This window comes from Punica granatum, chromosome 2, assembly GCF_007655135.1.
Source record: "Punica granatum isolate Tunisia-2019 chromosome 2, ASM765513v2, whole genome shotgun sequence".
In the NCBI taxonomy this organism is placed as follows: Eukaryota; Viridiplantae; Streptophyta; class Magnoliopsida; order Myrtales; family Lythraceae; genus Punica; species Punica granatum.
In genome coordinates this window covers 41,093,847-41,115,884 of record NC_045128.1, presented here as the reverse complement: position 1 = coordinate 41,115,884, position 22,038 = coordinate 41,093,847, and the positions used below count along the sequence as shown (strand labels likewise).

Genomic DNA, 22,038 nt, shown 5'->3' with positions numbered 1-22,038 from the left:
GGATGTTGTGAACAAACAGCAAAAAGGGCAGGAGCGAAAATTTCCTTCCACGTTTTGAATATGATCAATTGAAAGGCAGGCACATCCCAGTTTGCAGTTTTTATGAGCCGGAAATAACAATACATACTCTCTATCCTGTGTTTTATGAACAACTTATGGGATTCATTTATAACTAGCAGAGGGAATACTCGCAGTCGAGCAATCGGGATAGTATCTCCTCGCAGCTCGGACGTTCCTGCGGTTCTGCCCAGCAATCTGTGATAAACACCAGGAGAAAAATGAGCTTTAAATAGGGATGCAGAGAATTTGTAACTAACCGAAAATTGCCAAGGTTGAATATTATGCCCCTTTTTTTGGTAATTATTATTATCATAACAAAAGGTTATCAGGCGGACCTGCAATTAGTCTTCCCAATGGGCCTTCAGGAATGTCCAATCTTGACCCTTCATTAGCTACCAGATACACCACCTGGACCCAACAAGACGGATAACCAATAAGACTTTTTATCTTTTCATCCCAAGTTTCCTTTACAGGCAATGGCAGCATCGGTGTTGAAAATATGTGGGAATCGTCCAATAGGGGCAGTTAAACACGAAAAAGGTGCGCCAAGGAATGAACAGAGTATATGGGAATCGTCCAATAGGGGCAGTTAAACACGAAAAAGGTGCGCCAAGGAATGAACAAACAGAGAGGATGCCTAGACAATTACCTTTTCTGGGGGTACACCGTCCCATGGTCTGCTTAAGGTGCAGAACTCCCACATTATCACCCCAAGGCTAAAGATATCACATTTGTGAGTGAAGGGTTCATTCCGAATGAGCTCAGGAGCCATCCACTCGGGAGTTCCTGCTGATGAAGAATCCTTCATGGGTGAATTGGTCATTATCCGAGAGAGCCCGAAGTCACAGATCTTGACGGTCCAGTGTTTATTCATGAGGCAGTTTGCACTTTTCAGGTCACGGTGAACTATGTTCATCCGGTGTATGCACATCAACCCCCTAAATCACCAGCACGCGATCAGTTCAAAAAGCTCAGATATAGCGTTAACAATTTCAACATGCATCTTATAAGTGGCACCTGTGTCTAATCAGTATTGCAAGTTGTATCCTCTTTTTTCACAGAAAAAAGAAAAGGGGGAGAAAAATTCAATCACCTTAGTCAGGGCTTGTTTAATAAGATTTAAATTTAAAATTAGGCAAAGTGAAAGAGGAAGGAGAAATAGAAAAATTCCAGGCAATTACAATTCTAATTCCCTATAGATGGATCAGTGCGCAACTTTGGATGGATGGTTCCAGGTCTTGCTCATACAGTATTAAATGAGCAGCAACACTAACAGTTTTCAAAGGTGAAACGACAAAAATTTAAAAAGGAATGTACAAGCAGAGGGTAGAGCAAAACTACCTGCATATATCACGCAACATTTTTAGCCGCCTTTTCCAACTAAGCTTCTTTTTCTGACCACTCAAATGAATCAAATAATACAAGGATCCCATTTCCATGTATTCAGTTACCAACGATAAGCGAGGAGGCTTGGTGCATGCACCCAAGAATAGAATAACTGCAAGGAAAAGTCTATCATACTTCAGTTTCATTATACATCAATGCTAATACTGGGAACAAGTGATAAATTGTTGTTCGTAATTAAACATCATTTGCAGCAGAAAGAATCAATAAGAAAAAGGTGGAGAAAATTACCATTGGGGTGTCGAAGGCGGCTGGAAATATATGCAGACACAAATAGACATAGCTAGTTAGAAATGCACTACTATAGGACAATGGAATTGACATCGTCAGAGCAAAGTACCTAAGTATGGATATCTCATTGCAGAAGTCTTCCATGTTTTCAGCAGTCAGATCTTGCTCCAAGAGAACCTTAATTGCAACATCAGTTCCATTCCATACGCCGCGAAATACTTCTCCAAAGAAGCCTATACATCAAAGAAAAGATCCTTTCATGACCATCGGTAGATAGAAGGATCCAGAAATTCATAACAAAAGCAATAATGGTTTCATGGAGCCGCATATATTAAAATGCAGAATAATGAGAAAAATTACATAGAACCTCAACAATCTCTAGACACTTTCAAATTCCAAGCATATGCAAGCTTAACAGTCTCTAGGTAAGTGTCATTCCTAGCATTTCCAATCCCTTGAAACATATGGTTTCTTATACTAACTATAAACACCAACACGGAAGAGAAATGAAAGGGTATATGCAATTACCAATACCAACTCGAGTCCCAACGGTCAACTCTGAGAAATCGATATTCCATTCTTGGAAAGGTAGCAGGGGTTGGTTACTGAGTATTGGAGATTCAAGGACTTTGTTCCAGGTGGAGACCATTTCAGAATTCTCCTGATAATCAACAGTTCCAATTCGCGTAGAACTTTGACTCCTAAACTGATGTGGAGATGAGGGCAATGACATCGCCTTGGGAGAACTTAAATGTTCCCGATTATACATTGGAGACGTTCCACCAGATACCTCATTACGAGCATCAGAATTGAGATTCTGGTCCTGATTGACACAAAGTTATTGACAATTAAAAACAAAGCTAAACAAATATGAATTCAAAAGGAGGGCAAGTGCAAAAATCATTAGGGATGAAAGAAGTATACTCGTTTTTGAAGATCTTGACCATCTCCACCCTGCACTCTCAACAAGCGGTTTTGCTTTAGCGTCTCATTCATGGCACGCACAGCTCTGATGAAAGTCGAACAATGGTGAGTTTCACGGATTAAGAACACAAGTTATGCACCAAATCAAAGCAAAATCCAGTATGTCGGATGATTTCCTGTTCTCTAAGAATTCATAGTCCATGGAGCTCAAAATCTTGACCAATGTTGCCAAGGCACAACAGACCCAATAGTAATTATGGGTGATTATGAGGTACAATGATTCACTTTAGCATGTCAAGTGCTTCCAGTTATTGCCTTAGTTGGATGTTTGCACACTGTTTCCGTAGCTATTGAAGAACTAGAAAATTACAAATTATTTGCTCACAAATTGAATAACATCAACCATCTTGCTAATTTAGTCAACTATTTAGTCAACTATTCAACAGAAGTGAGTGAGATTCCATAAAATATACCAAATTTTGTAGTCTGCAGCAGCTTTTATGCTCAAAAACTACAAGGGTTAAAACAGCATCAACCTGACAATATCATCACCGATCTCAGGAGTAATGCTGATGCTACGTCTTCTCGCCCTACGTCCTTCTGATGTCGATGTACCTTCAGACCTGAAACATATTTCAAGATTCATTCCAAGAGACAGAAAACATAATTAGTTTCAGAAAATAAGACAGGCAGTTTAAGCCAGAATTAAAATGTGATACTGACTCATTTCTCAATCACAGTGAGGATGGGAACATGCAAGCAATAAAAGAAGAAAACTCAAGAAAATAGAAGTAACGAGCTCCTAGAGGGTAGATGCTAAGTCTGAGCCTACAGGCTCATATGACTATTCTTCTTGCATATACATACACACACACGCACACACATAAATCAGAAAAACAGAGGGCTAGTAGTAGCAACCTTGATGAAGATGCACCATCTGTGTAATCTCTGAGAGACTTCCTATCACCACTAAGCATGGAACGTCCTCGTGCTCGAAATAAAGGATGCTCTGGACTGAAAAGCAAAATCAGTGCAATTAGAAATGAAAGGCTTCCTTCAAAAGTTTGTCATGCATAGAATTTTCTTCACCAAAGTTTATCATGCATAGAATTTTCTGTTCTTTTTTACCTTTTGGAGTGCAGAAAGACATAAATAAAGATTTTAAAAATACAGTATCATCAAACTCCATTTGATATAAAATAACAAAGCAAAACCTCAGACTAGAGTTCCGCTGGTCCGCAACGACTTTTCTCCGGTTGCGTCCCCAAAATCTAGTTGCAATATCAGGTTCACTATGAGATAAGCTGAAGAAGCAAAATAGAGAGTCAATGATTTGATAATCATTTAAGGGTAGCAAAAAGACATGATTGTAGAAGTGGGGGGAAATATCTATCCAAACAAGTTATCATCACCTGAACTGCCTATCAATCGTTGTATTAGATCGAAACATCATGTTTCTGAGAGATAGACCAGATACATTTGAAAATCCTTCAAATCTCCCTTGAAACTGAAGACTCTCATCTTTCTCAGCACTGCACAAAAGATCACAAGTTGTAATAGCAAAACCAACATAAGAAGTATGTCATCATGCAAAACGAACTTCCATTTTGGTGATTATTTATGCTTGAAAACATATGCCCACCTTTCGGGGTCCACTTTCTCAGAATATCCATAGAGTGGGCTGTTTGGTTCTAAAGGTGAATCACAAGAGTCATTTTCTGCGGAATCACTCTCCCCTGCTGCAGCAATGTGGGTCATAAATATTGCCTTTGTTGAACATGGAATCAGCTGGCCAGGATATCTCATCAGATCAACCACTAGTTCCACAGCGTTCAAGACAACTATTGCAGACATATGCTTATATGAGTCTACAAACTGGAGACTGCCATCACTTGGTAAACCCTGCCAAAGATAAATCACATTCAAAATGAAAATCAGTAATGAATTGAAAAGGGAAGGGACCAAATTTTCAGTCATTAGGATGATATCCAGAAATTAGAGATATCATTGCATGAAGCTTACCACCATGAGCCTGCTTTCTAGACCTACAGTATCGGCAAGAACTTTAAACAAAATTGCCCGAGGACGACAAGAACCATGTCTTATTTGTCCCAACATCTGGACACCTCGATTATCCAAAATGTGGGAGGATTCCTCCACTACAGCTTTTGCGGGACTCTCCGGATTTGGTCTTTTGTAAAAATCAGAAACCTGTTATAGATGAAGGCAGGCCTGTATGTTACAAAATACTTGTTGAAAAGTTGTATCCTTGTAGGTGATGAGTATAACTTGTAGGTGATAGTTATTTGAGTAACCTCCAGAACGTATCTCTTATTTTATTCTTTCTTTTTCTCTGAATGAGGCATTTTTGTGGCATTGCTTGCGTTCTAAGTAAATGCTGAATAACAATCAGTAGATGTTTATTCAGGAGAATTTGATAAAATATTCCTATAATCCTACAGCAGATGCTTGTTCAGGAAATGCTTAAGATGTAAATCTCTGTGAACTATATCCTTAATCAAGCAGCACCATATGTAGGAACCCACTCTGAGGAATCAATGCAAAACTGAACCATCACAAATTAGATACACATTCCTTTTTAGAATTTACAGTACATGTCCTGATAAAAAGTAAGAAGAACAGCGACCAGAACAATCATACTGACTTGATAAAGTAATTACACATCCCAGTTACTGTACATAGTGGCTGAACAATATGCCCAAAGCAATTCAAAAAATTTTAGCAATAAACATGATGAGAATAAATGAACAAAAGAAAGAACATTAATAGAGCAGAGAAAAGCTAAAAACTATCTGACCAAAAATAAAGCCTCACCAATCCGGCAATCTTTTTTATCATTGCAGCTGGATTTGAATTCATCCCCTTGCCTAGAGTCAAGGCCAGCTGCTTCAGCATAAATAGCTTTTTGTCTTTTTTGGAATCCACTAAAATGAGATCAGCCCTATAACCTTCTGGCCCCAAAGCATGAAGTTCATCCAGTATAGGAATGCAATCAAATAGCTCTTTGAGCTTTTTCTCCTGCATTATGATAGCTACTCCTTGTTTGAGCAACAATTAATATGGAACCCATGTTTCTATTGAACTAAGTGACCAATATTGACAAATATGAGCAAAATCAGTTGACTAATTATAGAAAATAAGAGACACCAGATAGTTGTTACAAACCGGAATAACAGAGTAAAAGCCATTCGGAATTGGTTCAGAAAGCACCCCAGTGCTCCAAAGAATTTGTGAAGCTGCCTGAGGTGACAAACCCTCTTGCTCAGAATTCCGAGGCGATTCTTTGTTGCTTAAGGAGTCTTCTTGAGCACCAAGCGACAAGGATCCAAATTTCTCCATAAAATCCGAATTCCACCATGCAGCATTAGGAGGCCCTTTCTCGGATGACCCTGCATCATCTCGTGTTTCCTCCATGTTCTTAAGCACTTGTGATGTAAAACCATTTCGGCCCACTTTTTACCCCATGAAAAGCCCTTTTCAATCTAAAATCATTTCCTAAATCAGACGCTGTGGATTTGCATCTGTGTTTTGTCCCAACTTTATTGGATGGGGCCCATAAAACCTGCCAAATAAAAAGCAAGTATCAAATTGATTCCTGAGATGTAGTTACCTACTCTCCAAAATCAAGAATTTCACAACTGTGAGCATAACTAACAAGAGCAATTCAAGCTGACAGGGCAAAAGTGCAAAACAAGCCATGTTACACATTAACTGAAGCAAAGAATCTAGATAAACAGAAATTCGGCATGTCTCTTCACAGATAAGCTGATGCTGGGAGAACATTCATAAGCCAGTGGCTGCAGTTCACGGGCCAGGTCAGAGAACCCATCCAACCCAAATTGAAAGAAAAGTCATTTTACGATCTCTGCGAGATGGTTTGTCATCTCAATTACAAAGTATAGTCAAGTCCGAGGAAGCACAATGACACGAGTATTTTGGAGAACCGACTGAACCATCTAATGATCACAAATTCTTTTATCAGTAAAGGCGGTGGTTAACTGCTCAAGAATTAAATGAGGAGAAAGATTTTCAATTTAGAACGGAAGTTTGCAAATACCCAGGAACTGCAAAAAAAAAAAAAAAAAAAAAAAAACCAGCCACCAAGACTCAGTAACACTCTGTATCATAAAAACATATCTCTGGATCAGGTGTGCCATATACTTGGAATACAAGCTACAACTATCCAGGTAAAGAAAGCAGGAGCATGATAAGCTCTTTTAACCATGAACCAGCAATGCCTGCAGTGTAAAGATGATAAGCTCTCTCGAGAAAACACTTAAGAGAACGAATTCAAGGGCACTAGATGTATATTCACGCGATGCCCGATCAGTGGGGAACTGTTCCTATATTCTACCTCCAAAGCAACCAAACAGAATCAGCCGGCCAGGAAAACTGAACAGCAATTCAGTACAGATTATAAATCAATTCTTAAGGAGCTTATCTCAGTATCTCCAGACAAAATTCACTACCAAAGTCAAAACAAAGCAATAGCACAGCTCCTTCTCCAGGAATGGCCACTGTTTCTATAACTGCACACAGTTCCAGCACCTAAATTCTTCCAAATTAGGCTCAAATCTTTCTACCAAACAGCTGTCTCAACAAAATTGGAGAATTCCCGACCTCCGCTCGATCAGAACATCAAGACAACCGCATACAGAATTTCGACTGCATCGAGCTGAAACCAGATTGATTGAAGAGCTAAAAGGAAGCGAGGAGATGCCACGATTTACCGCCAGCAGATCCGTACATTTGACTCCGCGCCGCGCGCCTGTCCCAGGGATAACATTTGAATCTCTACATCAACGCCTCGTATCCTCTCTTTCACTCCCGAGGAATTGCTGAAGCTATCGAGCTGAGCGGAGTGAATGCACAGAGCTCTGCAACCCAAACAAACTGGAACCTGATATATGTGTATGTATATGTGTATAAGAGAGAGAGAGAGAGAGGGGTGGGGCTGGGGCTGGGGCTGGGGCTGGGGGAAGGAATGAGGATTCGGTTTTATGGGTAGTTTCTTTCTGATTGGATGTAATACTGGTCGACGAGGAAAGCGACGGCCTCATCTCTCTCTTCCCCTTCCCCCCTCCTTTCCTTTCCCCCTAGAGAGAGAGAGAGAGAGGAAACAGAGTCACGTGCGGCGCGCGGGATCTATGGACCTCTCTCCTATGGCCAGCTGGCGATAAATAGTTCAGCTCCTTCCCTTCTTTTTTTCCTTATTTATTATTATTATTTTCCATTTTTCCTTTTGTTGCCTGATTTCTCATCGAAAAAATTCTTTTTTTTAGAAAAGCTAAGAATACATGAAATAATATGATCCTTCATAGGGGGAAATAAAAAAAAAAGACATAGAAGAATTTAAGTGACATACTAGAGAGAAAATTGACAGCACTGTCGATTATGGAACCCGAGGTCATAATATAACCATACCTTAAAAATACAAATTAGCTAATCCTCTGTCGACGTTCAAGTACAATGACGATTGCATTGGTTCAACTGACAACTTTTATTTCTGTTGCTATCATCCATTATAGAATTTCGAGGTTAAGGTACCCGTGTTTTCTCTCGTTTGGATTTTTCTTATTTTTCCAACAGAAACAAAACAAAACAAAATTGGTTTGTGTATAAGAAGAAAATGAATTAAGCAGCAGACAGCACCCCCTTCAATAACCAAAATCGATAAATAAAATAAAATTTAAGGGATGGGGTTGGGTGGGTCTCCATCTATTTGCCTTTTCTTCGTCTTCACTTCTTTGCCTCTCATTTTCTCTCAACGCTCCCACTTTTATCATTTTTTTTATTTTTTTATGAAAGTTGTATTTCTTCGTCAACGCTCGAATCAAATCCAAGTGACCACTTCTCATGTTGTTTCTCGACCCAAGCCAACTACATTTTGAATATTATTATCGTCATCTTCATAGCTCCAATGCTACCTCACCTAACATTGATTTAACTTTCTTTAAATATATTGAAAAAAGAAAAATAGTCATGTGTATCCCATACTCGGCTCCCACGATTATTTTGAACTCTCATTGCTTAGCCCTGTCGAATCTAACCGTCATGTATATATATTGACTGTACAAGCTAATTACGTTTATTTAATGATTTCATCGCATGCCGAGACAAATGATAATTGGGTTATTTCACGCGCATAAGGGACTCACGGGGTTAGGTGAGTTAGCGTTGGATCAACTCATCGCATTCAATTCAAACACTGATTTGATGGTTTTAACCTGAACTTTCCAAATTGAATGAGACTGCATTTGAATGTCAGCTTGAATACTTATATCTATATCATAGTACGAGTCAAACGTGTATTTATTGCAACAAGTTCCACTAAAACATCTGTTAGTTTCATTGATAAATAGGAATAAAATCCTTTTGGATTGGTTATAAGATACGCTAGAAATCGAAACCAACTCAATCCCCGTTCGATATTTTTATACATATCCTCAATAGCCTGGTCGACTTTCCTCGCTCTTAGATTTTTACCCGTGCCATGAAACTGCCGTCCTGATCCGGTGCTACAATAAACAAAGCTGGTTGAGGGCTCGAGAATAAGACTTTTACGATGTGATTAATTCAGCACATCGAATCGAGATTAATGCCATTATTATCAAATCCACCCTGACAGGCCTCTCGGTCAGCCCAAGATGGCCCATACTTTAGGCTTAAAGGCTGACCCGTCCCCAGCAAATGAAGCCCAGGCCCAACATTCCCACTGACTCAGGCTCACTTTAACTTCGATCTGTCACGTGTTCGCTGGAGCCTTGCACCGCAGGGCCCACGAAAAGAAACTTCGGGAATTTTCCTCCACGGGAATAATACGGGTAAAAATTAACCCGATAAGGAACCGATATTATATTACAGTACACATCGAAAAAAGGACTGTATATAGTTATATCAACTTTATGTAATGTGGAGGATTGGTACAGTTCCTTGACGGGATAAGAGAAGTTTTGGCAAAATTCTAACATGACATATTATTAAGATGACATATTCGATACTTTAGTTCAACAATTATTTAGTATTTTAATTCAAATATTTAATATTTTATTATTTATGTCGACCGTATAAAGTATTAAATACTTGAATCGAAAGTAAAAATGATAATTTTTGTACTAATCACGAATATTAAAGATACTAAACTCTTGAACTAAAAAGTTATTAATTGTATTATGGCGGCTCCGTATCATGTTGAGAGAACCTCCCACAATGTATATGGGGCCATAAATGTAGGTGGAGGAGCTATGGGTAGCCCTCAAAATGTGTGAGCTCAATTAATATTGGAGATAAGGATGTGAAATTTAATTGACTTTGGTGATATGGAAGATGATATTGGAAGTCAAAAGGCTACCGACACGATGGGAATCAAATGAGACATCAATGTTTTCACCCCTACATGGGATGCTTCCGAAACATTTCCTATTGTTACAATGGATTTTTGGACTGTATAACGAATAGATGTTGACTTGGTAGAGTTCCCACTTTATTTTTATAATATAATGTAAAAGTTTTATAATTTATGACTGAATTTCATGGCGTGTGATGCAAAAATTATGTATGGCATGGGGGAAGGGGACCTGGTTGGGGTGGATCCGATGAAAAAGGACAAAAGATAAAATCATAATCAAATAAGAGGATTGTCTGATTCCATTTATGATTTCATTGGATGAGGTGGGCAAGTTTGCAGCACGAGAGTTTACCCACTTGACGCCGCTGGATTTGGTTGGCAGTTCAATGTCTGGTCTTCATGTTCCACGTAAAGATAATCAATGCTGGAACAAGTAAACTGTGAGGCGAGGCACTCTGTCTAAAATTTATATTGAAACTTATACGAGTTTGATCTCATCTTAAAATGAAGAATTTAAATTATTAAGTGATAATACTCATGTCTAATTGAAAAATTGACAGGATCGAAAATCTCCGAAGTTTGAAATTGTTGCACCTTAATTGAGACTAAATTTTATTTTTTTCAACGTATATTATATGTCATTTTAATATATTGTAAATTTTCCGTGCATAACACGGGTTATCTCTCTATATATGTTTATGCGTTCTTGGTCAGATTTACAAGCACAATTTGACATAGTTCATAAAATTTTGTCTATTTTCACATGCAAAATATATTTTTTTATTAGAATATGTAAAACATGTTAATTTGCATATGTTTGTTTTGCATCGTGGTCGTGGATCTGTATCACAATTAGATTTAAAATGAAAGAGAAAAAGAATTAGGTAAAGAAGAAAGGAAAATTGAAAGGTCTTTTGAAATAAAATAACGTAATTTGGCCGAGCTGCTTTGCAAGTTCCACATGAACAACAAATTAGATGAAGAAAGAGAGGTTGGCAAATAAAAAGGAGACAGACAAGAGAAAAGGACTTGCATAAAGGTATCCCAACAACAACAACAACAACAACAACAACAGCATATGCTTTTGAATCGTTTTCTCATGCACTTGCCCAGGATAGATCCTTATATCCCAGATTGTTCAAGTCAATTTTATAGAGCATATTTGTCCAAATAATAAATACCGATTAAAAGAATCATTTCAACGGCGTACCCCGAGTTGTGTTTTGAAGATGATCATGCATTGTCGAGACCATCCACATACCGACTCTGATGATTCTTATGATTTCTAAGTAGATCATTGATTTACACGAGTCGCTAGCAGAAACCGAACATTTTGAAGCATTGAAAAACTAACATCTTATGCTTACCTAATAAAAGCTTTTTCTATGAGAAATCGAAGTGGGAATAATCGGGGGTATCATAATTCCTAACAATTCATGATTACTGGGAAGGTAAAGGTGAGAGACAGGATCAACATCAAAGTGATTTGCTATAATGGCTGATTTTATTGTTGGGGATTTCATTTGAATCATTACTAACTCGAATTTGAAACTTCATTTTTCCCAAGTTAGAATTAGAATTAATACACATGAATGATTATAAAGGAAAGGCATCTCATCTCTCCATTTAGATCACTAAATTAAAGTGAAGAAATTGAAGGATTACCTGCTTTTCCCTCCATATATTCCCCGATATGTGCCGTTGTGCGATAGTCGGATAAAAATCACGATATCAACTTCAATGTAGTTAGGACTCACAAGAACACGTGCATTGCGTTCCCGAATGCGTGTTACTGCAACTACGAGGGTTGCTGATTTTCAACAGTCTTCTTGGAAGGAGCATGCTTGCTAGTAGTTAACTATACATGACCTAGCTAAATGTGGGCAAGATTTTCTCGAGAACATGAACTTTGGGATTGGCATTGATAAGAGGGGCCACCATAAAATATATACAAAAGATAGAAATTATTTGATGTGTATTTTATATTTCGAAATACAGAAAAGAAAGAAAGAGAACCATCATCAATAATTGAATGAATGTGCAGCCCACCTGTTTTACTAAAAATTCGCAATTGAATGATGCAATTGTGACGACGATGACCCAAAAGCCCTTTTCTCTATCGTTCAGGTTATGGGTCTCCGGATAAAATATTCAGCTACTATTATACAGTAATATTAACACGTAAAGCTCAATCAATAATCGACTAGTATGAAAATAGAGAAAGAAACATTCTAAACTATAATCTCTTCTTTGTTTATGTCAGTTATTGGTTGAATTTTACATAATTAGGCAATCGTGCAATACTTACTGAATATTTTTTGCGTAGGTCCTGCACCTTCGCATGAAACCTAAGCTCAAGTGTCCAACCATGAGCAAAGCTACGTATACTTTCTTAAGGGTCTTTCCCTCATATATAAAGATTTGGCTCTTTTCCCCTCCCTTTTTCTGGGTGCAATTTTTTAAAAATTATTATTAGTAATTTAATAAAAATGATTTTTGCATTAAAGAAGGCTCAACAGCAGCGGCTGTGCTCTGCTCTGCTCTGCTCTGCTCAGCTCAGCATTGAAGTAAACTAATAAAACACAAAGCGTACAGCCAAGTTTATTCCTCTTCTCTCCCTCTCAACATCCATTGATGACTTCTAAAGTGTTTGATTAGGTATCTGATTCGATTCTCCCCCTCACCTAAACCTCTCTCTCTCTCTCTCTCTCTCTCTGAGCCAAAGACATGAACCGGGTCTCTCCCTGCATGGGCAGCTGGTGAGGAAGGATCAGCTTAAGAGGTACCATCATCACCGTTTGTTTCCCAAGAATCCTCTTCTTTTGCGTTATTGGCTCGACAAGAAAGCTCTGTTCTTGCTGGGAGATGAGTGGGGTGGGGGTTGTCCGGGAGTAATCTGATTCAGTTGTGGTCCCTCTCACGTATATTCTGCTCTCTTTTACTGTCTTTCTTGTGCAGTCTTCTTTTTCTTCTTGTCGGTTGATACGTTCTTCAGTGTTTATTTAGAAGAAAATTCTACCGATATGTCAAGAATCACTAGTTATGAATGATTCTCGTTTTCGGGATTTGTTCTTCGGGGGTCGTATGTATGATCGTTTATCGGTTCTGTGAGGCTGATGCTTTGAACTTCAAGTGGGCTCTTGCAACTTGATGCTGCTATTATTCTTGTGCAATTTTCTGGCTACCTACTTTAGGAATGTCCTTAAATTTGACAAAAGCCGTACGAGTTAGAAATGTTTTGAGTGATCAAGATTCAAATCGGGGATTGGTGAAACTCAGTTAATGATTTAAAGCCTATCTTCTTTTGCTTTTTCGACTTATGTTCTTGGCTCAGCCTCTTGAACTAGGATGAAGTGAACATCCGAGTAGTGATTTGGTAGGTGTTCTTTGAGAATAAACGTAAAGGACTCATAGCCCGTCGCTGCTTTCTGATGACATCTCTTCTCATCGACTATTTCTTCTGTCTTGGTTCGCTATCTAGATAGACATATGTGAAGGTTTGCTACTGAGAAACCTCATGGAAGAAAAGCAGTTGGACTTCAATCAGCCACTCCTCAGTGTGAGGCGATACTCGGCAACTCCTGGGCCGGCAGAAGCACAGGAGCGAAGAAGGAAAGTTGTTAGCTCACTACACAAATTGCCTCCTCTGCCAACTTATAAATCAGAACTGAAATCAGGTCCCATTAGAAATCCTGGGAATGTTCCGTTTGTATGGGAAAGAATTCCTGGAAAACCAAAGGAAGAAAAAGAATTGCATGACCATACGGTTGTTGAATGCCCTCCGGCTGCTCCGAAGCCCCCACCTGGAAGGAGTCCGAAAACCGAACTCAAACATCAGGATTCAGACAAGGATTGCATAGTAGTCACAGGTGTAGACCCACAGAGAAGTAATAAGACTCAGTCAGTCGCTCAGGAAGCGACCAAACATGGGCCTAAACATGAGGAAGAGATCGGGGATAAAGGGGGTTCTAGTTCGGAGGAAGGTGATGAGGCTTTCTTAGATGCTAGAGACACGTTCTCCAGATCAGATTCGTTCTTCTTGAACAGCAGCGTGATCAGTGGTTTGTGTGGATTGGATGGTCCAGATTGGAAGTCATCAGAGGGGTTTAATGCCGATCCAGGGGCTTGGGACTTCATGATGAGCCGGTTCCTGCCTGCTGCCAAAGCGATGGCATCAGAGATGCCTCATCACACATCTAGGAAGCCCCTACCCGTCGCTCAAGAAATTCCTAGACCGAAAAAGTTATCTGATAATGTGGTAAAGGAAGATTGTCCTGTTGTTGATCAAGGTAGGCCTAAAGTTCCATTAAGATACATCCTGAACGAGTTCCGGGAAGAAAGTGAAGATGATGACTGGGACGACTATGAGAATACACCAGCTAAAGTCTGCGGGTTATTGCCCCGCTTTTGCATGTTAAATCCAGTTCCAGGGATAAAGACTATGCAGCCTCCCATGCCTCATTCGGCTCGAAGAGCGAGAGGGAAGTCTTCATACAAGGATTCCGTTGCAGAAAACAGGACCAAGGTATATCTCTCTCGTTATGGACAGTTTTCCAGTTTCGTATTATTGAAAACATATAAAAGTAAAATAGTAAGTATAAAGCATGAAATCCGTTACGGACAGTTTTTCCAGTTTCGTATTATTGAAAACATGTACAAGTGAAATGGTAAGAACAAAGCATGAAAAACGTCTCTGTCACCTGAAAATAATTGCAGAAATGAGGAATCAAGTAGCTTTCTTCCACACAAGAAAATAGGAAACTGGAGAATTTTTCTTCAAAAGCCAATGGGATTCTTTTCTTTATTTCGTAAGTTTTAGTTAAAAATATTTAAGTTAGACCTGCTTTGAATGATTATCTCGCGCTGAATGTTGGTAAATTTGTCTGCAATGAGCAGAGAGCACCCTGTGAGGAGCTAAAGGAACGCAGGCTCGACTCAGGAAGCAAATTGGGTGAAGCTAGTTCTGGAGAAGATGGCGACAACTTAGAAGGATCGAATCTCTACAAACAGTTGCAGGGTAATGGCCAGATTCTTAACCGGAAGGAAGTTTCTCTTCGAGCTGCTTTCGAAGCAGAAAATTCAGTGGGGACAGCTGCTGGGAAACTCAACGATTCGTCTGTTGATGGTATGTTCAATCCTCTGGAAAGACGATGCATGAACTTCCGCGAACTATTGGCCAGTGAGGGCAGTGGATGGGAATCACGTTCAACTGGACCTGTAGTTGAGAAAACTTTGTATGTGGATTCTGTCCATTTGGTGAAGTCTCGGAACTCGGATACTTGTTCTTCGGACTCAAAGGGCCTAAACAATCAAGATGATAACGCTGCAGCTTTGTTGAAGTCTTCGTGTCTGGAAACTAAGCATCAGTTTGATCTCCCAAATGATGTGTTGATTGAATCGGAACCGAAAAAAATTACCGACTTCTCTCCGTTGCCTTCTGATAAATCTGATTGTGAAGCACAGATTGACCCAATCATATCTTCCACCGACGACCGACACCTTACTGTGGAAGCCAAAGCAAAGAACTGCGGAGAAGCTTGTGGTGATGGGAAGATTGATCTGGATAGCGAGTCGGCTACAAAAGTGGAAGGGCGACAAATTTCCTTGATCAGCAACTCGAAGTTTCATCTTCCACCTCCCTTACCAAAATCTCCTTCAGATTCATGGTTGTCACGGACTCTGCTTGCTGTTTCCTCCAAGAACTCAGCTTCTTCTAAGACTCCTTTGGGCACAAATATTGTTTCGAGCAGAAAAGCCGTCCTTTCCAAGTCGCCTCCGATTGAAACCAAATGGGAAACCATCGTGAGGACTTCCAACGTACACTACGGCCATTTACGGTCCTCCAAGGTAGCAATTTTACCCCTTCGCCTCTTCGATCGTTAACTGTTAATTCATATATTGCCTGCGGAATCTCATCATCGTTCATGCTGTCAGGAGTTGCTCCCACCAATTCCAGATGCTTGAAGGTCGAGGATCTTCTTCTCATCGATGGTATGTTTTCCTCAAGCACGTCCAACTCCCCAAATGCATACAAATAATTCGGAGAACTTCATTTCTGGCGAGCCTACAGCTTTGTTTACGTGTACAGTCGGGAAACTGTAAATCAATGCCTCCTACACTGAAATAAATCATAGAAACAGAGAGTCCCTTCTTGTAAAGATCGTCGATCTTATGGAATATATATTTGCAGTGGACTTACGATATTCATAATTTTCGTTCCGAATTCTCTCCATATCTATGATACACGACAACGAGTATTTATTTTGAGTCCACTGACACTTTGGTTCTCGAATTTTTCTATTGCCAAACACTTCACTACGTCAATTAAAAATTTCTGGGATTTGGTCCTCAAATTTGCATTCCGTCTAACACTCGGCTCCCGACTCCCAACTTTACTTTGCTCGACGGGAATCTGATGTGGAGCAACACTTGGCACTAACAGCGTCAAATTTGTGCCATGCCACCACGAAAAACGACGTCGTCGATGCAGGTCTTCTCTCCACAAAGATAAACGACGTCGTTTCATCGATTAAATTAATCAAAGTGAGCAAGACGTCCACTTTTTTATGATTTTTTTTTAAAAAAAATCAATTTTTTTAAAAACAAGAAGGAAGCCGGCCGGCGGAGGGATTTGAGCTCGCCTGAGGGTACCGGCTGCTGCTGGCGACCTCGCCTGAGGGGGAGGTGGGTCGGGCTTCTTGTTGAAGATGTTCTTCATGATTGATGGAAACCAAACGATGAATCAAAAAACACGTCCAGAAAACTCCGTAGTTTCTTTTTGGTATCTTCACCCCCTTCCTCCTCGTTGCTATCCCTAGCTGAAGCTTGTCGACTTGCGAGCGGTGAAGAGAGACAAAAAATAGAGGAGACCTGACGGTCTTCCTCGTTACTATTCCCTCTTCCTCCTCGTGGCGTCGCCGGCTCCGCAGAAGGTGGCCGACATCAACGGTGGTTGAAGGGGATTAGGGTTTTTGAGGAGGCGAAGCTAGGGCTTTCAAGGAAGCATGAAGAAGATGAACAGCGGTTGTACTCCTCTTCTCCGACCTTCCCTAAAAAAAATTTTTTAAAAAGAAAAAACTAATACGACGTCGTTTTGGTATTGTGCACTAAAAAATAATATATGCGACGCCGTTTGTGCCAGGTCAGCATCCGCATCAGATTTTCGTCGAGCCATTTAAACGTTTGGACCCATGTATTAGACGGAATTGAAATTCGAGGACTAAATTCCTAAAATTTTTAATTTAAGTAGTGAAAATGTTGACAACAGAAAAATTCGAGGACCAAATTGTAGCGGAATCGGCCAATATAACTGTTCGGGTAAATTGCACCGGTGGTTCAAAATATTTTACAAATGTTTCATGATGGTCCAAAAAGTTTTTTTCGTTACATGATGGTACAAAATGTTTCAAAATTGTTTCATGATGGTACAAACCGTCAACTCGAGCTGACGCCGTTAACATTTTGCTGATGTGGCGCGTCCTATGTGTCACTTTTGTTACGTGGAACCAATTATAGTGCGCCACGTCATTTAAAACAAAATAAAATTTTAAAAAGTCCAAAAAAATACCAAAAAAATTAAAAAAATACAAAAAAATTTAAAAATACAAAAAAAAGAGTAAAAATTTTGAAAAAAAATATTTTAAAATTTTGAAAATTTTGAAAATTAATTTTAAAAATTTAAATTTTTTTAATTTTTTTTAAAAATATAAAAAATACAAAAATAGTAAAAATGTAGAAAAAAAAAAAACATTATTTTTAAATTTTTAAATTTTGAAAATTATTTTAAAAAAATTTAATTATTTTTAAATTTTTAAAATTTTTAAATTTTTTTTTTTTAAAAGGGTAATTTTTTTTAAAGAATTTTTTTCTTTATTTAAAATTATTTTTAAAAATAAAAAAATTTTTTAAAAAATTTAAAAAAATTAAATTTTTAAAAATAATTTTTTTTCAAAATTTTAAAATAATTTTAAAAATTTTTTTTCTAAATTTTTACTCTTTTTTTGTATTTTTTTTAAAAATTTAAAAATTTTAAATTTTTAAAAATAAATTTTAAATTTTTAAAATATTTTTTATTTTTTTTCAAAATTTTTACTCTTTTTTTTCAAATTTTTTACTCTTTTTTTTGTATTTTTTAATTATTTTTTGTATTTTTTTGGACTTTTTAAAATTTTATTTTGTCTTAAATGACGTGGCGTACTATGATTGGTTTCACGTAACAAAAGTGACACATAGGACGCGCCACGTCAGCAAAATGTTAACGGCGTCAGCTCGAGTTGACGGTTTGTACCATCATGAAACAATTTCGAAATATTTTGTACCATCATGTAGCGAAAAAAACTTTTTGGACCATCATGAAACATTTGTAAAATATTTTGGACCACCGGTGCAATTTACTCTAACTGTTCTGGATGTAATAATTTTTGATAGATTATTGCATGATTCGGGCATTGACTTTTATAACTAATCGTCAGAGCCGAAACCTTGATTTTATGTAATATTTTATAGATACACTTATACAATATATTAGCCAATTTAACATTTCCTTTTTCATAAATATAATTGACAAATTTAATATCACTTTCAACCAAATATATATATATATATATATAAAATTGACAAATTTTCAAGGCAATCCCGCGCATGGTATTGGATCATCATACGGTTTCGGAATTTTCTTAATCTCTCTGACAATTCAAAGCGAAATTTGGCGACCTCACGACATTAGTTATCAGTTCATTTTCTGGACCATTTCTTTTTTAAATATATAATGATATTTATTGTCCACGTAAACACTATGCTCATGTTTTGTCTGCCGCGTGGATTTGAACTTTGACGTTTCAATTTCAGACATCACAGAAACAATTAAATTATAATTTTTCTTCACCAGGCAGAGAAGTGTAAGCATCTGATCCTCTCTACCTATAAATATGTAGTCACCAATGTACATCGTATGACACATAACAGAAGTTACAGACCTTGTAAAGACGAAGGAGACTGCCAAGGATTTACCAGAAAAGGAACTATGGCGAGGCTTCTGGTGCAGCTGGCGGATGGTCATGGAGGCGGATCGAGTGGGCTCCTCTTCATGCTTTGTGCAGTCGTGCTCTCTCTGACCATCATTTCCATGGCAGTATTCGCTTGCGGGGATAGTAGCATCGGCACCCGTCCTCGTAAGAGGCGACATGGAGGAGGCGGCGCTGGTGGTGGAGGTGGCTGTGGCGGTGGTGGAGGAGGTGGTGGTTGCGGCGGAGGTGGTGGATGTTAAATTTAAGATTGTTCTAGAGGATGGTGTTTTCTTTTCATGTATATATGGGTGTGTGGGGGTGAGAGATCTTGCTATTTGATCATCTTAGTAACTACAAACATATCTGTGTCGCGGACAGTTAACTTAATTCATAATTTTTCTAAACAGTGATGGTTTTTTTTCTTGAGATTGTTGGTTCGATCGACTATCTCGTGTCCTGTAAATGGCTATAAGGGGAACGTATGAGTTGATCAACATGCATATCCATCGTACTGGGATTTTAATAGATAAGTCCTAATGTTTCTTGATTGACTCGCAAGCCTCTTATATTCTCTGGACTAAGCAAATCAGCTCATACAAGTTCTACACATTTGTATACCCTTATTTATTTATTTATTTTGTAGATTTGTATGCCTTTTTCTTTTTCAGGGTAATCATAGAATGTTTTCTAAGTTGGACCCTCATCAAGTCTTCTGTCCTGCGTTGACTATAATTAAATAAGGTAGGATAAAATCAAAGTTCCTGGTTTGATCCGAAGTTTCATGCTAATCAGACACTCAAAGCAATTGATGCAACTGTTCTTCAGGAAGAGAATGGTCGAACACAAAGCATTTCCTCTTTAGCTATGGAAGTATGTAGCCAAGCCACAGGTATATTCGTGTAACATGCAACATAACGTATAAACATTGCGAAGGAGATCATCACTAGGATTGTAAGGAAAAGGAGCTATGGCGGCGGAAATGGCATTTCTGGCAGATGAGATGGCCATGGAGGCGGATGAGGTGGGGTCAATCTCCGTGCTCTGTGCAGTGGTGTTCTCTCTGATTGTCATTTCCATGGTCATATTCGCTCGTGGCGATAGCAGAAATAGCAGTCCTTGAACAAGGCGGTACAGAGTCGGCGTCGTAGGAGGTGGTTATGGCGGTGATGGTGGATGCTAAATTTGGGACAATTCTAAAGAACAATATCTGTTTTTTCACTGCTAGCACTTGCAGAAAGAATTTCTTATTTGGTAATTCCATGTACTGCGTATGTAGTTGCTGCCGGTACAGTTGGTTCGCCTATCTCTGATTTGTGTGGATGGCAATAAGGAGCAACGGAGTATGTATTAGTTGATGTGCGTGCAGATGGATTAGATCTAACAGACGGTTAGAATGACCCTGGAAATTTTTGGTTGAAATTTGAGGACCAAATTTCTGGAAATTTTAATTTAAGTAGTGAAATGTTGGCAACAGAAAAATTCGAGAAACAAATTGTTAGTGGACTCAATCATTTTCGTCTCAAATCTTATTATAAAGCGGCATTGGCCAATATAACTGTTCTGGATGTAATAATTTTTTATGGATTATTGCATGATTCGCGCATTGACTTTTATAACTAATCGTCAAAGCCAAAACCTTGATTTTATGGATACACTTAGAGAAAATAGGCTAAAATCACCTCCAGAAATGAAAATTGTCTCAAATACACATCGACTCATTTTTTACATCGAATTGAATTTTGACAGTTAAAAGTTATATTAGCGCAGCCCTTCCGTCTAGGTTCCGTAAAATTTCAGACGGAATCATCTGACGTGGCTTTTTATATTGTTTCCTCCCTTAAACATCTTAAGACTTGTTTAGTAACTGACCCAGACTTTTTATTATTTTCAAAATATGCCCCACCCGATTACTGTTCATCATATTTCTCTTTCCCTCTCTCACCCGGGTACTGTTCATCGTTTTCCACTCTGCGACTCCACGATCTTCTCCAAATCAAACTTTGCTGGGAGACCCAAGTACTATTCATCGTCTTGATGAAGACGGGTACTGGGAGATTGTTCATCGTCTTGAACATAGAGAGAGGGAGGGGAAAGAGTCGAACCTCGAAGCACAGCCCCACAGCTGATGCACTGGTAAAAAGAGTAGTTCTCGAGCTCGGGCAGCACATTCTCGCACTTGGGGCACCAACTAGCCTCACCTTGCCCGTCTCCGCCATTGCAGGGAGGGGAAGCGAGCTCAGTTCAAACAAGAACAAAAAGGGGTGAGCTTTTTCCAGCGATGGGGGAAGTATGGAAGAGAGTCAAATCACGGGGCGGGCATTCCTCATTAGAGACCCATAAGAAAACGTGAAGTTGCTGCTAAAAAGGGAACAATCAGAGAGAGCTTATATGGAAAAATCTGAGCTTTGGGGGTTTTCTTTCATTGATGGATGGAGGGGTTCTATAGAGGAGAGGGAGAGAGTGTGAAAGGAAGAGTAGGAGACGGCGACATGGTCCGTTGTTGTTGTTGTTGCGGTTCCCAACGATCACGAAAAATGGTAGCTAGCGAACATAGTTAAGTTAGGGAGAGACTTTGGAATCGAACCATCAAAGGTGTGAAAAGCAAGACGACAGCAACGGCGTCGTCTCCCACTAGGTCGCTTTTCTGGAGCTTGGCAGCACATTCACGCACTTGGAGCACCGGGTACTGTTTATCGTCTTGATGAAGACGATGAACAGTACCTGAGTCTCCCAGCAAAGTTTGATTTGGAGAAAATCGTGGAGTCGCGGATAGGAAGATGATGAACAGTACACAGGTGAGAGAGGGAAAGAGAAAGGTGATGAACAATAACCGGGTAGGGCACATTTTGAAAATAATAAAATGTCTAGGTCACTTACTAAACAAAGCCTAAGATGCTTAAAAAAGGAAATAATATAAAAAGCTACTTTAGACGATTCCGTCTGAAATTTCATGGAACCTAGACAGAAGGGCTACGCTGATATAACTTTTAACTGTCAAAGTTCAATTTGATGTAAAAAATGAGTCGAGGTGCATTTGAGATAACT

General features: G+C 38.9%; 2 protein-coding genes across 5 annotated transcripts; one reads left to right on the top strand and one right to left on the bottom strand.

The window, feature by feature from the left end:
• Positions 1 to 33: 33 nt before the first annotated feature.
• Positions 34 to 7,633, bottom strand: LOC116194195 (probable serine/threonine-protein kinase SIS8). 2 transcript variants are annotated; one of them, XM_031522944.1, is made up of 17 exons: positions 7,371 to 7,633; positions 5,806 to 6,202; positions 5,455 to 5,658; positions 4,642 to 4,830; positions 4,262 to 4,521; positions 4,032 to 4,151; positions 3,834 to 3,923; positions 3,538 to 3,633; positions 3,156 to 3,242; positions 2,620 to 2,704; positions 2,224 to 2,518; positions 1,805 to 1,928; positions 1,696 to 1,715; positions 1,402 to 1,558; positions 710 to 998; positions 396 to 468; positions 34 to 255 (listed from the first exon to the last, which is right to left on the bottom strand). In XM_031522944.1, exons 2-17 carry the CDS (start codon positions 6,052 to 6,054, stop codon positions 173 to 175), a joined length of 2,421 nt encoding a protein of 806 aa, XP_031378804.1. In that variant the 5' UTR covers positions 6,055 to 6,202; positions 7,371 to 7,633; the 3' UTR covers positions 34 to 172. The 2 variants fall into 2 exon arrangements, with proteins under 2 accessions (XP_031378804.1, XP_031378805.1); XM_031522945.1 differs by having other exon boundaries at positions 7,388 to 7,633.
• Positions 7,634 to 12,521: 4,888 nt separating this feature from the next.
• Positions 12,522 to 16,255, top strand: LOC116197006. Of its 3 annotated transcripts, none has more exons than XM_031526993.1 (4): positions 12,522 to 12,770; positions 13,474 to 14,513; positions 14,885 to 15,835; positions 15,923 to 16,255. In XM_031526993.1, the coding sequence occupies exons 2-4, from the start codon at positions 13,506 to 13,508 to the stop codon at positions 15,950 to 15,952; spliced, it is 1,989 nt and encodes a 662-aa protein (XP_031382853.1). In that variant the 5' UTR covers positions 12,522 to 12,770; positions 13,474 to 13,505; the 3' UTR covers positions 15,953 to 16,255. The 3 variants fall into 3 exon arrangements, with proteins under 3 accessions (XP_031382853.1, XP_031382852.1, XP_031382854.1); XM_031526992.1 differs by having other exon boundaries at positions 13,470 to 14,513; XM_031526994.1 differs by lacking the exon at positions 12,522 to 12,770 and adding an exon at positions 12,788 to 12,909 and having other exon boundaries at positions 13,470 to 14,513.
• Positions 16,256 to 22,038: the final 5,783 nt, after the last annotated feature.

What these genes read in the sequence shown, in the direction of transcription:
- LOC116197006 (XM_031526993.1), top strand. Translation starts at nt 13,506, where the DNA reads ATGGAAGAAAAGCAGTTGGACTTCAATCAGCCACTCCTCAGTGTGAGG. An exon ending in TTGCAGAAAACAGGACCAAG is followed by an intron (nt 14,514 to 14,884) that starts GTATATCTCTCT and finishes TGCAATGAGCAG; the next exon opens with AGAGCACCCTGTGAGGAGCT. An exon ending in GCCATTTACGGTCCTCCAAG is followed by an intron (nt 15,836 to 15,922) that starts GTAGCAATTTTA and finishes TCATGCTGTCAG; the next exon opens with GAGTTGCTCCCACCAATTCC.
- LOC116194195 (XM_031522944.1), bottom strand. Translation starts at nt 6,054, where the DNA reads ATGGAGGAAACACGAGATGATGCAGGGTCATCCGAGAAAGGGCCTCCT. An exon ending in CCGCCTTCGACACCCCAATG is followed by an intron (nt 1,559 to 1,695) that starts GTAATTTTCTCC and finishes TTTTCCTTGCAG; the next exon opens with TTATTCTATTCTTGGGTGCA. An exon ending in ATGTTGCGTGATATATGCAG is followed by an intron (nt 999 to 1,401) that starts GTAGTTTTGCTC and finishes CTGGTGATTTAG; the next exon opens with GGGGTTGATGTGCATACACC.